The sequence below is a fragment of the Fusarium oxysporum genome, chromosome VIII (assembly GCF_013085055.1).
Source record: "Fusarium oxysporum Fo47 chromosome VIII, complete sequence".
Lineage (NCBI taxonomy): Eukaryota > Fungi > Ascomycota > Sordariomycetes > Hypocreales > Nectriaceae > Fusarium > Fusarium oxysporum.
The window spans coordinates 3,653,904-3,671,577 of NC_072847.1; the positions used below are offsets into that span (position 1 = coordinate 3,653,904).

Here is a 17,674-nt window from a genome sequence, read left to right on the forward strand (position 1 = left end):
GAAGCAGATCCTGATTTACTAGGTAGGTGTTCTGGAGCGGCAGAGTGTCGAGTGTCACTTGCCGTACACCTCAGAGTCTACAAGTCATAACGTCTCGTTACTTGCTTCCGGCTCGATCATCGATATACTCCGACTTACGTTTATTTTGACGATCTCTCTAGTGTAAACATGGCACACATCACCTATATTGTTTAGCATCTGTTGTAATCACGCTGACGCACTGAGGTCGACCAAGATCCTGGCTATCAATGGCTTAGAAACACGCATATAATAACATTGTGCAACGCCACCTTTATCCTTGCAAAATAACAAGGTCATAATCAGCTCCAGAAACTTGCAAACTAAGCTCAATCGTGTCCATCCTGTCATCTATGTTATAAATCTCGCAGAGCTCGCTATTATGGTAAACCCCATAAATCCCCTTCTCAAGTCCAGAAAATCGGGGTCGAAGTCTATCGTTTTTAATTAGCTTTAGATAAATCAATGCTAAGTCCACTGTGCACGTACTCTATGGGCGTTCCGTCCCACGAACGTATTGTCATCGCAAGCGCCTTGCGTTTAACATCCCAAGTTCCCCGAAGGAAGTCGACACCGCAAGATAAGTCGACGTTATCCACGAATGGACTTGTGGAGAAATGTGAGGTTGTCCATGGATCCGAATACATCTTGCGCTGGCCCTCGAATACATTAAGCCGCCCATAAGCTATTCCAGCATTTCCGCTAAAAGCATCAACGTTCGGTAAGCTATCATTTCCAGGTGCTGATGTTCGAAAAGGGTAAAATAAACCCCCCTGGTCCCAAGTTGGGCTAAAGGTAGAATCGACAAAAGAGAGTAAGCCATCCAAAGTATCTTGATCTCCCAACTCAGATACCCATTGAACTACATACCCAAACACAGATGGTATTAACGGCCATACAGTCTGGGAGGTCTGTTCCTTGGAGGCAATCATCTCGGTTGCTTTAGCATAAGTCGAGGGCGCCATTGGATCTGCCCCCTCAGTCTTGACAAGCTCCCGAATCTGGAATGCTACCCGCGAGTTGCTTACGAGAACATGGTCAGAATTGGGTTTAGCGAGAAAACCCACAGACTGGCTCTTATAGGTATCGTGGGCAACAGAGGTATTCCAAGCATTCATGAATGCACCAGTCCTGAAGATCATTAGTAACGCTATATGTATGTTATCTTAGAATAACATACCAGGCAGAGGACCATATGTCTTCGGAAAGCTGCTTTCGGTCTTGCTTTACACTTAAGAATTCGATAAAGAGCCCATTATCCTGAAACATGCCCTTCGTTTTCCATGCCAATTTGTATTTTTCGATAACCTCTCGCGACACGGAGGTGCCATCTCTGACATCATTATAGTGCAACGCAATCAACTAAACTCGACATTAAATTCTCTGAGTGTTGCCTTCGGGATTTTGACGGTGAGCAACGTACCGGAAATTGGTTGCAATTGATGAAAATGCTATTCGGCTCGCAGCATACGCCCAGCCAGTTTTCCCGTTCCATCTCTGATATGATGGAGTTCTGTAAAGTTTTGCGGGTATAGCAAAATCTTTCAGGACCCATACCCCAGAACATAGGATCCCAATTAAACTCCAAGGCATCCTTCTCATTGTATTTATCGTCATCGAAGAGCATTGTATACAACGACACCATGAGGAGAAGGTGACCGGAGTACCATAAAAGTGTTAACGTCTGTCACATATTCTTAGAAGTCTCCCGTTTCTTACCATAATGTTCTCTTTAGTGACTGGATTTGCCCAGGGCTTTCTCAGTTCCGTAAGATCAGGATCGATTCGCTTTCCACTATGGCTTGTCATAAACCAGTATCCCCACACGTCGCGTAGTAGCATTTTGTGGATAAGCTTCTCCATTAAGACCTTGAATACAGACCTGAGGAGTGGCAGTCTGTGATAATGAGTCAATGCTGAGGCATATACCATAGTTGCGAGCTGGTAGCGATATGCATCGAGCCATTCTTGACCTGGCTTTTGACACACCATATGACGCCATTCGCCATCACGTTGAGTTGCCAAATTATGGAAATGCCGCAGATGACCGACTTGCTCGCGAGATAGCTTCGGATGGTTCGCTAAGAACGTCTCGTCGAGCGTGTTAGAAAAGTCATAGCCTTGTGACCCCAATAGTGTGGCTACATGTTTACTATGATCATCATAGCTAGGCGTAGCAGCTCTACATAGATATTGTTAGCATCGATTATTTGGATCTAGTGCGTTGGCTATGTAAAGACAGGTGATAGGGGGAAATAAACTCACTCGGAGTATGTTGAGTCCATTATATGGAAATTCTATTGATAAAGTTGGAATTTTATGCTAGGTAAATGCCTGGTGTGCAATAATTCCGACATCTAGCTGCCTCAGACATTCTTATAGCCAACTTAAGAACCCTAATACGAAGCAGGTTTTATGTCACAGCAGTTAATGGTACATCGTAGGTGAGCTGACTCTATTCAATCGGGTAGATTTGGCAAGCGTCGATTAGCGATTGAATGACGCTTACGTCAGGATTACCGCCGAGCTGCTTAACGGCCTTTCGACCATTGCTAGAAGGAAAGGGACATGTGTCGACTTCCATTTTATTGGCTCAAGTCAGGACTAGCATTTGGAAGGTGGTATGGCAGCTACAGACTGGAGATATGCATTTGGTATCTTGTGGATGGGGGGTCACCGGGGCTATCTCATGATATCGGAGTCTATCAGCTCAGAGTTCAGTCATGGTGATCTGATGCAAAGGAATAAGGGTAAAGAGTAAAAAGGAATGAGGGGGGGAGGGAGATTATCAAAAGAAAGAGGGAAGGGGAAAGAGAAAATAGAAAAGAGCGAAGAGTAAATTAGAAAGAGCAAGAACTGCCTCTACATGGAAGCTCATGTGAGACCAAGCCACATTGGGTGAAGCTGGGAATAAGGTACCGGGCTTAATCGAGTGAACCGTGCCTCGCGGCACGCGAGCCGCCTGCAGATACACCAAAAGAGGATATGCTGTTCCTAACATACATTATGCCATTCCACTCTAAAACCATGTTTGAGATAAGTGGAAACCCATCAGGAAGTGCGACATGTCTCATGATTCTCTTAAGGCAGGCAGCATTCCGCTATTAATTTCAGAATGTGCATCTAGCATCCCGACTTGTCGAAAAAGCTCACCTACTGCTCGCCAAGTGTATTCTTGGCCCTGAAATTACAGGATTACGTACAACATAGAGCTCTCTTAGATAGGAGGAAAATAGTAACAATGATGACCGGTTTATCTCCGCCTTCCACGCCAGAATCTTCTCCTTTCTTCATTTTGCCCTCCATTCACCCAACATGCCGGCTGCATTTGGCGCAGTGGCATGATTGTGTAACCCTCGGGTTGTGACTGGTTATTCAGCTAGCAAGGGCAGACGGCAAACACTCCGTGCAGGACACAAGCATGCCACTCTATGAAATATAGTTAATACTTGGTAAGGATAAAGGCTTTTTGTCGCCCCGGTTCCACATTTCAGGTCCACTTATATACGTCTTATCTGGCCAAGCCCTTTCGCCTGACCCGCATGAAGGATGGCACACGGTACAAAGGTACTAGGTTTCCCATGTCACCCATTCTAGCATGGAGAAGAGGTATATAAGTTTATATGATAGGGTTAGTCTGTCTAGTGATGAAAGGACAGACTTCGGCTTCGAGCTTCGATCACGAGTACGAAGTCTGCCGGTATCCTCTTTCCAAGCTCGGAGCGGTGATGCTGGATAATTTGTTATCATACGATGATACCACAGCCAATTTTTCGTTGGTTATCCTTCCTCGGGAGCTCCTTGGTTCTCCACGTGTTTCGCGCGATTGGTTCAGAACTCTCTGCACGTGATGAGCCTAGCCATATATGAATGTTTGTGTAACAATAATACCTTGGAACGGGGAGATTTTAGACCCCGGAGGTTCGGTAAGTACCGATATGACAAGTACCCGAAAACGCCACATACACCCAACTGAGACCTACTCGGCAGGGTTTGGTCAGAGCCTCTGCTGGTGAAGCCTGGAATTACTCACCTTGGTCAACCGTGCTAACTTTGATAGGAAAGTGCCCGGCATCTGCAAATTGAGGCTTGTGCAGGGGGGTTCAAATATGTACTGTGTTAGGAGAGGATAACCAGATGTCATGATCTTTGAACCGCGTTTCGACAGAACTTGAAAATGTATATCCCTCATGCCCGATCAGACACAGGCCACGATACGAAATGATCAACGGAATGTCTTGATTCCAGGTCGACATGTGATATAATAGCTTATCATCTTGGCTCGGAAGACGCAGGGAGCGTTCTCATCTCCGATGGGAGGTCATAAGAAGAGTACTAACTACACTGCGTAAACAAGTGCATACAGTACAGGTACTCCAAATAGCCTCTTATATTGCGGTAGCCTATGTATCTATTCTTCTACTAATGCTAAAGTTTTCGGCTTTCTACAAATAATATCTTTGTATACATCAGCTTGTGACAACGATTCTGAAACCAATAACAGTTTAGCGTCACAAGGACGGACAAAATGGCGCTGTGACTGAAATCCGCCTCAAGTGCTTTTCGCCTTGTCTGAACGGCTAATCCTGATCATCAGTTGATCCTCGCGCTAGAGGTCGTGCTGGCCATAGCGCCGGAATGCGGTTCTATACATAAGATGGGGGGTCGGAAACTGATGTCGTCTCAAAGCTGATAAGATGTCTGAGACAGCAGGTCGTTACGTTCTCGTCGTACACCCTGCAAACAATCCCTCGTCGGAGGATCGCCGAGGATCATGGCAACCATCTGTGATACGCTATGCATGCAAGGACTACACATCCGAATTATGCTGCAGAAACCCTGATGCTCTAGGTCGAGTGACTTAATGGTCTTGTGCAAGAGTGTGTAGTCAATCTCCAGATATTCGATTAACTACGATACGTAGCATTGCGTCGTTGGAGTGATATTCCTGCCCACCTATGCTGGAAAAGTCATACTTCAAGCCAACGGGAATATTAGGGTCCAGCAGTTCTAAGATGAGGTCTTATGCAAGCTTTTGCTCGAGCATCGACAAGCGAACGTGGTTCAGCTCGGCTGCAAGAGTAATGACGCGTTGCTGTGGAAAGACTGCATGTGCTTGTCTTAAGTCGCTCTTGGGGGTTTCCCTTGCTGTACTACATTTCCCACACAATAGAAACGCAAAGTCGCAAGTAGACCTCCATCTGGTACGCGTTCTTCATGTTCGACACATCCGGACACCTTGCAACTGCGCTTGACATTATTGTCTTCCGATTTTCATTGTCGTAAAAGTCTTATCCTCCTCTTTTGCTGATCTTGATGCATCCTATGTTAATGGCTTTCATAGTGACGCCGACTGGTTATCTCGGCCGATGGTATTAGCAGTCATTGGCGAATGATAATGTGTGAAAGATCGGTTGACCAAGTGTGGCCTAAGGTTATTGTCTACGAGACGCTTTCATTATCCAATCCCCGCAAATGAGAGTGTGACAGCATCCTGCTGGTCAATTATGAAGCTGAAGGTTACATGTGAATCCTTTGCTGACCATATCAGCTGCGTATGTGATACTTCCTTGTTGTAGGCCACACAGCTGATGAATGATGTATCAATCGGCTATGCACATCGCCAAAGATATTACAATTCGGCCGTTGCCGGCATTCTACAGCCAATCTGACAATTTTGGGAGTATCTTACCCGTACAAGGAAGAGAGGTACGTACAGTAATAAGGCCAAGGGAAAACAGATGGCTGGAATATGCTCCATCGAATTAACGACAGTAGGAGCCATCAAAAGGTCCTAGTCATTAGTAGTAGTAGTAGTAGTAGTAGTAGTAGTAGTAGTAGTAGTAGTAGTAGTAGTAGTTGTTGTTGTTGTAAATCAGAATAAAACGTTCATCTTTAGTTAGTTTATTATAGTAGAAATATTAAATGGTGATATGCCTTGGACACCTGAATTTTACACTAGGTATAGGTTAAGTAGCACTTAGCATAATCAGTATGGAGCAAGTAGATGTCGTAGGTTGCATGAAGTCTTGAGGGACTTTTCTTTATCACATTTGCAAAATTGGCATGTGATAAAGCCTTAAGGGCTTTTTGTTTCTTTACTTTGTAAACTTAGCATGTGATAAACTGTCTAGAATCCAAGTAGGAGAGAAATGTATAAAACAGTCATCCTATCCAGACTAACTTTGCAGCAACAAACAGACAACAACAAACAGACAATAACCAAAAGAACAAACTAAAAAAAAAACCTGCACTTTTTCTTACATTCCCTTCACGTAGCCCTTACGCTACCAGTCCCATCAATCCCTCTCAGAAAATACGAGTTTCCTATATTGACCATGGCCAAACACACTGAGCAGGAGCCGATTGCCATTGTAGGCATTGGATGCCGCTTTCCGGGAGGCATAAATACAAAGGCAGACCTCTGGCAAGTCCTGTGCCAGGGCCTCGATGTCCTGACTGAGGTACCGGCTGATCGGTTTGATGTGACCGCCTTACACGATGACGACGTTAGGAAATACGGAGTCATTCGAAGCCGCAGGGGTGGATTCCTCGACAATATTTACGGGTTCGATGCCGAGTTCTTCGGTCTGTATCCTGGAGAAACGTCCCGGATGGATCCTCAGCAGCGGTTGGCTCTGGAGGCCTCTGTGCACGCCATCGAGGACTCTGGCACTCCGCTTCATCGTGTGGCTGGGTCACGAACAGGTGTGTTCCTCGGAACATTCATGTCTGACCACTTGAGTATGCAGACAGCCATGGAGCAGCGGGACAACATCAGCCCACATAGTGCGATGGGCGTGTCCAACAGCTCGATTGCAAATAGGGTATCGCATCGACTCGATCTACAGGGCGCCAGCGTAACTCTTGACACCGCTTGTTCCAGCAGTCTCGTGGCATTACATCTTGCCTGCCAGAGCCTGTGGACAGGTGAGAGTGAAGGTGCTCTGACTGGTGGCGTCAACGCTCTCCTTCGGCCTGAGTCTACAATCTTGATGACGAAGGCCGGGTTTCTTTCTCCAGATGGCGCCTGCAAATCATTCGATGCGGCAGGAAATGGATATGTCCGTAGCGAAGGTGCCGGAATGGTGTATTTGAAACCCCTTAGCCGAGCGCTTCAAGACAACGACAGAATCTATGCCACGATTCGCGGCTCACTGGTGAACTCAGACGGATACACTTCAGATGGATTCACGGTCCCAAGTCTGAAAGCACAGACCGCACTTCTACAGCGTGTATACTCCAACGCTGGGGTAGATCCTTCTATGGTGAGATATGTCGAAGCTCATGGGCCTGGGACACCAGTGGGCGATCCTGTTGAGGCACGCGCTGTCGGAGGACATATCGGGCTAGCGCGTGGGAAAGGGGATAAGTTCTTGTGGATAAGCTCAATTAAAGGCAACCTTGGCCATCTGGAGGGTGCCTCCGGCATTGCTGGCCTCATCAAGGCTGCACTCGTGGCCTATCATGGTGCAATTCCTCCTCAGGTAAACCACAGCATCCCTAATCCGGCAATCGACTTACAATCTCTCCGTCTCAAGATCCCGAGATGTATGATTGATCTAAAGCAAGACGTGGAAGGCGGGATCATGGTTGGCGTGAATTCTTTTGGGGCTGGCGGCACGAATGCTCATGTGATTCTAGAGCAGGCTCCTCCCATTGCTGGCGGCCAAACATCCCTCCACGACCCTCGGGTGTTTCTTCTGTCTGCACGATCGCTATCTGCTCTCAAGGAATTATCAGATCAACTTATTGATCATTTAAAGCATCAGCAGCCTAACCTAACGGACATCGCATACACACTTGCCAGCCGCCGAAGCCGCCATCGCCACATTTGTATTATCCCCGCCAGGCAACTCGACGAACTGTGCGATCGCCTCAGCCACCTGTCATCTGGGCGGACTCCAAAAGAGGCCTTGGCCTTGGAGAAGAAATATGATAGACCTCGGGTTGCCTTCGCCTTTTCTGGTCAAGGTGGCCAGTGGTTCGGTATGGGTTTGGCCTTGGCGCAACAAGAACTTGTTTTCCGCGAGTCACTTACGGCGTTTGATGAAATTTTCCGGACACATTCGGGCATCTCCATCGTCCATGAAATATCAAAGCACCAAGATGAATCCCGCCTTAACAGCACTGCAATCGTTCAGCCTGCCATCGTGGCTATTCAGATTGCACTAGCAAGGACATTGATCTCATACGGTCTCGAGCCCGAGGCAATTGTAGGCCACTCAATTGGAGAGGTTGCAGCCGCGCATCTCGCGGGTGCGCTGTCCCTCGAGCAAGCTGTTACCGTTATTTATTATCGATCGAAGATACAGAACCGTGCTGCTGACCTCGGTTCTATGCTGGCTGTCGGACTATCCTCAACAGAAGCAGAAAAGATTATCTCCCGGAAGCAGGTTGCTAAGAGAGTTGCGGTTGCTGCTATGAATGGCCCTAAAATGACAACTATAGCTGGAGACTCAGCAGATCTGCAACTCATTGCAAAGGAGCTTGAATTGCAGGGGACTTTTGCTCGGTTTGTCAACGTGGAAGTCCCATACCACAGCCATTTCATGGACCCTCTAGAAACCGACCTTACAGACGCGCTAGCATCAATTCAAGGCATACCCACCAATATCAGTCTCTACTCCACTGTCGCAGCCTCTATCGAGCCTGGGACTCATCTAACTGGAAAGTACTGGTTCGATAATGTGCGAAAGCCAGTCCGATATGTCGAGACCGCCAAGAGATTGATTGACGACGGCTACAATTTTGTCGTCGAGATCGGCCCACACCCTGTCCTTGTTTCGGGGACTCGAGACATTGCCGAGGCTGCTGGACGCAAGGTTCACATCCTTCCAGCCATGATGCGGGGCAAAGACCTTGAGCCCTTTGCCATTGCTCTAGGAGCCGGGTATGCTGTTGGTGTCGATGTTCAGATTGATGTTTTTAATGGTGGAGGTGGTCATTTTATCGACCTCCCTATGTACCCCTTCCAACGGAAGCACTTCTCATTCGAACATCCAGAGGCTCAACAACGCCGACTTGGGATATCCAGGCATCCTTTCAATGGGGGTTTGACTAGCTTAAGCGATGACGGCCGCGGAAGTGTCCGACTCAGGGCTAGCACCGGTGTCTCTCCTTTCCTAGCTGAACATGTCGCTGATGGCACTATGATATTCCCTGCTTCTGCGCATATCGAGGCTGCTTATATGGCTGCGAAAGAGTTTATGCCACTCGCAGACGTCTGGTTGGAAGACCTCAAATTTGAACACCCTTTGGTGCTAGCCCCGCCCGAGGAATTCGCTCCTCAAGTCCTCCTTGAGATAACATCTATTGCAAAAACTTACACCATAAGTTCCCGACCAGCGGATTCTCCCCCCTCGACACCATGGCAGACTTGTTCTACAGGTCGAATCAATGCCCTTGATTCGATGCCAAACACCAGTGCCGAAGCACTAGAAAATGTCAGGTCCCGAGTTCAAGCTGGGAAAGCATTTGATAAAGAAGAATTCTACTCAACACTCGAACGATCCGGCCTTCGATATGGTGAGGCATTCCAAGGTATACAAGAGTTATGGCAACTCGGAACAGAAATCTTTGCCCACGTCAAGCTTCCCGAACCCCTTACTCATGACACAGCTCGATTTCGATTTCATCCTGCGTCCCTAGACGCTTGCCTACATACACTATTCGCCGATGTGCAATATCGTGGCGACGCTCGCTATGTGTATTTACCACACAAGATTGAAAGAGTGCAAGTTTCTGATACATATGGCGCAACAGAGGTTTTTGTATATACCAAGATTCAACACCATGACAGCAATTCACTGCGCTGCGATACACATGTGTACAACGCATCTGGCCGTGTAATCGCAACAATCATTGGAATGACAGTCAAACGCCTGCTAGGAGCACACATCCCTGAACCAGTTGAGTATGAAACTACTTTCCAGGAGGAATCGCGATCCACTGGCAACAGAACAGAGGCAGACTTTGCCAGTGTCTTGGTCCTCGGGAACAGAAGCTTGGAAGTCACTCAGCTTGCCCGAGAGGCATTCCCCCGGGCGTCAATCTCCCATAAACCTGTGACATGGATCGAGCGGTTCGCCGATAGCACTGCAAAAGACTTCAGACTAGACCGCCGGACGCTCATCGTGATATCAACGCTGACACCGTCGCCAGACCACGACCTGGTAGCACAGATGGGGTCTGTCGTTCCGACTCTCTTACATCTTTCCCACTGGATTCACCATCAAGGTGGAACCCCTACAGTGGCAGTACTACTTGCGGGAGCGTGCATGACACCGTCAGACTCACAATGCAACCCAGCCACGGCTGCGTTAGAGGCCGCGTTGCGTTTGATGGTGAACGAGCTTCCCCAATCGGACATCCGTGTCATTGACCTTCCCTTGGGCCAGAACGACTGGGACTTCCAGTCAGTTAAGGAGGAGCTCCTGTCTAATCGTCACGACCGTCATGACACTGTTGTCGCGATACGCCCCGGAGGACGATTTGTTAGACGGATTATCCCCCTTACCGCTGAGGAAGCCGAGAAGCGAGCCATGAAGAAGCTCCCCGCGCAAGGCGGAAGGTATACATGTGAGCCCGATCAAAGTGGCATTATTATCAGGCAACAAACTTCGAAAAACCTAGGCGCAGAAGAAGTAGCTATTGAAGTCCATGCCGCTTCCTTGAACTTCAAAGACGTTATGAATGAGAGGAACTTGACAAGTGATCTCTCCGTCTCCGGCGCACTTTCGGGTCAGAAGCTTGGCCTCGAAGTAGCAGGGAAAGTCGTTGATAGAGGGGCGAATGTCAACGATATCCAGCTCGGTACAAAGGTCATGGCCCGAGTTGCGAATGGGCTTGGTGGATTCGTTACGACCGATCGCTGTCATGTTTCCCCAATTCCTAAGCAACTCACAGCCTCTCAAGCTGCTTCTATCCCAGTCGCTTACGTCACAGCATACTATGCTTTAGTCCATCTCGGCAAATTGACTGACAAAGACACTGTTCTTATCCATGCAGCAGCTGGAGGGGTTGGAGGGGCTGCCATTCAGATTGCTAAGCTCTGTGGGGCTCGCATCCTTGCTACAGCTGGTAACCCTAAACGTCGTGCTTGGGTTCTCGGTCAGGGTGTTGCAGCAGTTTTTGACTCACGGTCTGTATCGTTCTACGACGATATCAAGGCCCTTACTAACGACCGTGGTGTCGATGTCGTGCTCAATTGTCTTACGGGCTCATTATTCTCCCAGTCTTTCGCCTGCCTAGCACCTTTTGGACGCTTTTTAGAAATCGGAACGACCGACATCAACCGGAACACGAAATTGGGCGTCGGTCAGTTCAGCGAGAATCGTTCATTCCTGGCTGTAGATGTTGACCGAATGGCCCTACAAAAGCCGGAACTCCACGCCCGGGTGCTTAAAGATGTTTACACCCTCTTCGAGAGCGGGAAATTGGTGCCTCCTCCCATCACTGAATACCCCATAACACAACTATCGAGGGCCCTCAAATCACTATCTCGTTCTGCAGTAATTGGAAAGGTGGTTATGACTATGCCAGAGAATACCACTATTGAGGCATCTGTGCCGACTCGACTGAATTTGCGGGCTGACCGAAGCTACCTCATCACTGGAGGGGCTAGCGGACTTGGCCTGCAAATAGCAAGATTTCTGGCTGAGCGAGGAGCAAAGCATCTTATTCTTGTGAGCCGTTCTGGCCCAAAGACTGCCGAAGATAAAGCAATTCTTCTCGAAATGGAGGCAAGCGGTGTCGTGATTACAATTGAGCACGCGGATATCAGTAACCGGGAAATGGTCGCATCGTTATTCTGCAAACGAGATTGGCCGACAATTGCGGGTATTGTTCACTGTGCAAATGTTCTGCGTGAGCTCTACTCATACGATACATCTATGGAAGATTTCTGGACAGTGTTTAACCCAAAAGCGCTCGGTGCATGGAACTTGCACCTGGAGACAAAGGATATGCATCTTGACTTTTTCGTCATGACCTCATCCATCTCCAGCATGTTAGGGCTGATTGGTCAGTTCAGCTATGCTGCTTCGAACCAGTTTCTAGACTCATTGGCGCACTATCGCCAGGCAAATGGCCTACCGGGGCTTTCACTTAACTATGGGGTTCTAGGAGATTTCGCCAGCATGACCCGCAAGTCGGTGGAGACAGATAAGCTCATGGGCATTTTGCGATCGTATGGCTTATATGCCATGAGTCTACCGATGGTCCTTTCCGCATTTGAACGTTCCATCCTACAAGGCGCAACGCAACGAATGCCTCTGAACATCAATTGGTCCGTATTTCTCAGAGCACACCCACATCTGCTCCGTGACGGGGCTTTCTTTGGGTTGGATGCAGAAGAAAGTAGGAATGGTGATCCTGCATCTTGCGGATCATTTTCTTCGCCTCCAGGGCCGGCACCTTCCGAGGCAATCGCTGAGACACTGCGCTCTAGGCTGGCCAAGATCCTTGGAGTTGAGGTAAACCAGATCGCCCTTACTGAGAAGATCGACCAGTATGCATTCGACTCTATCACCATGACTCAGATCCGAGGTGTGATACTTCAAGAGTTTCGAATTTCGTTTGCACTCATGAGGTTATTTCAGGGTCCTAGTCTGCAGGAGATCGCCAACGAAGTTTCGGTACAGATGGGCAATGAGACTAATTACCTAACAAACAGCGAGAACGGAAGCGGGTCAGATGACGACCACGGCATGTATGATGGCCTCAGCGTGGTATCGAAGTGGTTTGTCCGCGGAGTTCCTCCAGTGAAGACCCGAGGCCGGCTTTTTCTATTCCATCCTATGGGGACAGGAGCTTCATTCTTTGCCCCATTCCTGCTCGATCCACCAGAAGGCTTTGACACTGTCGCGGTCCAGCTACCAGGGCGCGAGGGGAGGAATGATGAGCCTGTGCCTTCTCAGATGGCCGAGATCGTTACAGGTATAGTAAGCGAAATTGGCGAAATTGGAGCCCAGGACGTTTTCTGGGGACACTCATTCGGTGGCGTTGTCGCTTTCGAAACTCTCAGAGCTCTTAAAAGGCGACGCAGTATCTTGCCTCGCCTGGTAGTTACTGGAACCATCGCGCCTCATCTTGTCCGTCTATGGCAAAAGCGAGACGTTCTTCTCCGAGTTATGGCCGACGACTACAGCCCAGACTACATGCTCGCTGTATCGCGATATGTGGACGACGCTAATTTTTTCCGGGCCTTACTACCGAAAATGAAGAAAGACATGCCATTTTTGATGGGGTATCAATATGTCGAAGAAGATGAGACTCTTGGTGTGCCAATCACGGCGTTTGCGGCACGGCAAGACGATGTCGTGTACCCAGATGAAATTCAGCCATGGGCCTCACATACAGGAGATTTTAGGCTTTTTGAAGTTGACGGAGACCACTGGTTCTTGCATCGTAATCGCGACTTGCTTCGCCAGACATTGGAAAGGATGGCAATATAATCTGCTTCTGCTTACGCATGTAGGAAATAGGCATGTGAATATTAATCACTACTGTTTTTCGGATCCAGAGTAAGATATGATTCTCGGGTTTTATATGTTTTATTAGGATTCGGCTAATTAGAAACTGTTAAACACATGCTGGGTTATACATACAAGCAGAGGAAATCCAAGATTACGCCCATAAATAGTAGAGACGTATAGTGAGCTTGCTGTAAGTCTCTTTCCTTTTCCTTTCTAGCCACTATTATTTAAGACTCTTTTAGTAAAAGGGGAGACCCTTATTAGGTATGGAGGTACCCTAGGTAGTATAAGACAGCTAGGAAATAATATAGTATTAATAGGGGCATGGCAAGTATTAAGTAAAAGGGGATTTTAGTAAAAGGGTTAATTATAATTAGATAATTATTAATAAAATATAATAAGTAAGAAGTTTAAATTAATAAATAGATAGAAAAGAAAATAAAAAAGAGAAAATTAAAATTATATAAATAAAAGAGTTACTTTTATTTTCCAGAGTTCTTTATTCCTGCACTATATCACTACCTGGAATATAAAGGAAAGTCATAGTTTCTACGCCCACGGGGTTTAACGTTTAATAAAGGCGTTCCGATCAGTTCGAGACTTTTTGATGAAGATGTGGATTTATACCTAGGACTAAACTGGGTATCAAGGAAGTTTCAAATGATACACTTCTCGCTCTCAATGTCAACCTCCTTCTTTGCCCTCCACTGCCACACTTGAGGGTTGCTTTCTGTCTGAACTACATCGAAGCAAGGACCCAAGCTACCCGGGAGTGGTTGGATTACAGGCTTGCCTGAGGTGGTCCTGTTGTACTCAGTGACTGCTGAAGGGCCGAGATAATCCGCCGTGTATTTCAGCCATGTAGCGGGGGTACAGTCGGCGCTACCAGTGACGCACAGCTTCCGCATCTTGAGGGTCAGGAAATCGAGCCCCATCGCATTTTTCGATTTGTTTCGAACCTCTGCATCAATATTCGCAAGTTCGATCAAACCCCTTCCGTATGGGATGTGTTGTGCGGCTGCGTCCTTCCATGCTAGATCATAGGCTGCCTCGTCGGTGTAGTTGACGTAAGGATTGATGTAATACCTGTTGACGCGGTAGTTCATCTCTTTGGCGTAGGTAGTTGTGTTCAAAAGATGGGCACGCCAGAGTAACCTTAACGAGTAAAATTCAGCCATGCCCTCTGCCCATCGGGAGTTGAGAGCGCCGGCACCAGGCATGATAGCCCAATTGTGAGTCATTTCGTGTGATATGAGAAGACGCAAGTATTCTTGGTTTGTTTCATTATGCGCATTCCAGCCAAAAGAGAAGGATTGATTGAGTGCTGTACCTCCAGATCCTAGTTCTCCGCGGGCATTGTGGCGTATAAAGACACGATAAGGCAGGGAGCTCTGATCCTGCCAGAAGGTAGTGGAATAATTGAAGAATGAGTTTATGAACCCAGCAAGCTCGGTAGCGTTGAAGACTGGCTCGTCTAACCAATACATGCCGAACTTGTGCTTAGGGTCAACAGGCCTGGTGCCTGTGGGAGGATATTGGCTCAGTTTACCAACGGAGAAGTAAGTGTAGAGAACATCTGCCCTAGGAGCGGTGAGATAGAATGGCCCAGCACCCTCTCCCCAAGTCCAGGCTGTATTAGTTCCCTTTGGAGCATGCCTCAGATCCCAGCGGTAAGACCAGTCATACTGTTGAGTAAGGTTGGAAACGCCAGGTAACAAGGCCCAGGATGAGCCCACGATGCCTCCGACGTTTTCTAGGCCGTTCTCCCGCAGGTCAAAGAGAGGGCCTATGTGAGGGTAGGTTTTGTTGTTTGGCTTAGCCGTGAAGCGGACCGTGACTGGACCCTCAGTATCCCGGATAGGTCTGAAGTAGCGGGTAGGCTGTCCGTCTGCGTCCTCGCCTTCTGAAGCGAGTAGCTTGAGCTTTCCCTTTTTGTCTTTGGCAGTCAAGGTTTCGGTGTTATAAGCTGCAGTGGGTTTGCCAGCGAGGCTGATGGGAATGTCGACCAACGTGTGGTTCTTCTTGGTGTGATAGTGGAGGATGTACTCTCCTGCTATGCCACTAATCTTATCGTGGGTCACCACGGGTGTCAATGTGATGTTGATGACCCGTGAAAGGTCTTTGGGAGTGCCATAGTGATGCTTGGCTAGCACACTAGCACCAAAAGCCAGAAAGAGGATAGAGGAATTGATGAGCATGTTTGGCGGCGCAATGCGGATATGCGTGATCAATACAGCGAGGGTGAGATGCTGATAGAGATAGAGTAACGGCCATAATCAGCTGGTCGATTTTATAAGTATGCATGGTATACAAAGTATAGTAGTAATGCCGAAATTAGCCCCGCTATTTCTGAACCAATTGCCGGATCGCGACAAAGTAAGGTGCGGAGCGGTCGACCTGAACGGGTTTACGGAAGCGCTATCTACAACAGAGCCCCTCATTGAAAATTAGCCCAAGGTACTATTCCACCAGAAGCAGGAGAATAATAAACAACCGTGCGAGACGATTGCTATCAGCATAGCCACCACTCACTATCGTTCCGACCTTGGCCTCTCAACTTCGATTCACACCAGTTCCCGGCTATGTTGCTGCCCCACGAACAAGCCCTCTCTCTACCTTTAAAAACCCCCGTTGAGCCTGCCTATCGGCCTGTTTATCATCTCTTATTCGTGCCCGCTGGTATTCGTCCGGTCAACTGTTATTATTCAATTAACCATGGCAAATTCCATTTTGAAGCGAGGCCTCTTGGCCGTTGCGCTTGCTGCTCTCATGGCTCCACACTGTGCGGCCAAGCCGCGACATAGTTCATGGAGCATCGCAGCAGGCGGCGACTTGCTTGGTGATGCCCTGGTTTCCAATGATTCCAGGACCAACAACGTCTGGGACATTGTTCGTGGCGCAGACTTCGGCTTTTTCAACATGGAAGGCCAAATCTTTTCCTATGAGAACTTCACGGGATATCCCGCCTCCGAGAACGGAGGAGACAATAACTATGGCGATATTGGAGGCGGCCCATTCTATGACCCCATTAACGCGTATCGAATGGCTCAGAACGGGTTCAACCTGGCGTCACATGCAAACAATCACGCCTGGGACTACGGACAAGCTGGTTTCAGGGCCACCTATGAATACCTCAACGATGCGGGTATTGCTGTTGCTGGGAATGGCGATACCCTCAAAAAGGCACGCCAAGCTGTCTTCCAGAAGCATAACACGAGGCGTATTGCTCTTGTTGCAGCCGCAGGTACCCATACACCCGAGTCAGTGGCCGGCTCCGGCGGCGGCAGCAGGAAAGATCGCCCTCGGTCTGGCGTCGGCGCATTGCGGGCCACTGCCGTCACCCGGGTTATGTCGTCCGAGTTCGAAGCCATAAAAAAGGTGGCCATTGCCCAGGGACAGGAGATTCCTGAAGGGACCACCGACATCACTCTCTATACCGGTCAGATACCCATGGCCTGGTCCTACTGGCGACTGTCTGAAACCCCAGGTCTGGACTGGGACATCAACCCAGACGACTACGCTGGCATTGTGGCGTCGGTCAAAGAAGCCAAGACTTCGGCCGATGCCACCGTCTTCTCCCTACACGCGCATGAATCTGACTCGGGCGTCGATGACTCGTACAACCCGCTACCGCTTGCTGCGACTGTCCCAGCCTCATACACTCGCAACATCAGCCATGCTGTGATCGATGCAGGAGCCGATATTGTTCTTATCCACGGCCCACACCATCTGCGCGGTATCGAGATTTACAAAGGCCGGCCCATCTTCTACAGCTTGTCAAGCTTGACATACAGCTTGGGTCTTCACTTCCGTGGTGTGGATCTGCCGATTGAGTGGGATGACAGTATTATTGCCCTTGCCAATTTTGAGAATGGCAACCTCTCCAGAGTTGCACTCCATCCCATCGTTCATTCGCAGTTGACAAATGATACTTCCGACCCGCAAAGTCAGCTGCCCAAGCTGGCTCCCAAGTTGGAGGCTCAGCGCATTCTGAAGCACCTTCGCAAGGTTTCAAAACCATTTGGAACCAAGATCAAGATTGACAACAATGTAGGCTATATTGAGCTTGGGTACTAGCATATATCTCGAGAGGATGGCCATCGTCAAGAACCTTGACTGGTTTTAGTTGAAACTTCTATAGGTAGTCTGTGAGTTAGACTCTAAATTAAATTAAAGGC

At 48.3% G+C, this 17,674-nt stretch overlaps 4 protein-coding genes across 4 annotated transcripts; 2 read left to right on the forward strand and 2 right to left on the reverse strand.

The window, feature by feature from the left end:
- Window positions 1–292: 292 nt before the first annotated feature.
- Window positions 293–2,303, reverse strand: FOBCDRAFT_297780 (uncharacterized protein; the record flags this gene model as incomplete). The annotated part of the gene is made up of 6 exons (XM_059611918.1): window positions 293–452; window positions 508–1,149; window positions 1,199–1,380; window positions 1,442–1,702; window positions 1,738–2,200; window positions 2,284–2,303. 6 exons carry the CDS (start codon window positions 2,301–2,303, stop codon window positions 293–295), a joined length of 1,728 nt encoding a protein of 575 aa, XP_059467802.1.
- A 4,053-nt stretch (window positions 2,304–6,356) lies between these two features.
- On the forward strand, window positions 6,357–13,475 carry FOBCDRAFT_141588 (fatty acid synthase S-acetyltransferase; the record flags this gene model as incomplete). The annotated part of the gene is made up of 1 exon (XM_031187530.2): window positions 6,357–13,475. One exon carries the CDS (start codon window positions 6,357–6,359, stop codon window positions 13,473–13,475), a length of 7,119 nt encoding a protein of 2,372 aa, XP_031034795.2.
- Window positions 13,476–14,145: 670 nt separating this feature from the next.
- FOBCDRAFT_263722 (uncharacterized protein) lies at window positions 14,146–15,694 on the reverse strand (the record flags this gene model as incomplete). The annotated part of the gene is made up of 1 exon (XM_054706672.2): window positions 14,146–15,694. One exon carries the CDS (start codon window positions 15,692–15,694, stop codon window positions 14,153–14,155), a length of 1,542 nt encoding a protein of 513 aa, XP_054562647.1. The 3' UTR covers window positions 14,146–14,152.
- Window positions 15,695–16,211: 517 nt separating this feature from the next.
- Window positions 16,212–17,573, forward strand: FOBCDRAFT_322518 (uncharacterized protein; the record flags this gene model as incomplete). The annotated part of the gene is made up of 1 exon (XM_054706673.1): window positions 16,212–17,573. One exon carries the CDS (start codon window positions 16,212–16,214, stop codon window positions 17,571–17,573), a length of 1,362 nt encoding a protein of 453 aa, XP_054562648.1.
- Window positions 17,574–17,674: the final 101 nt, after the last annotated feature.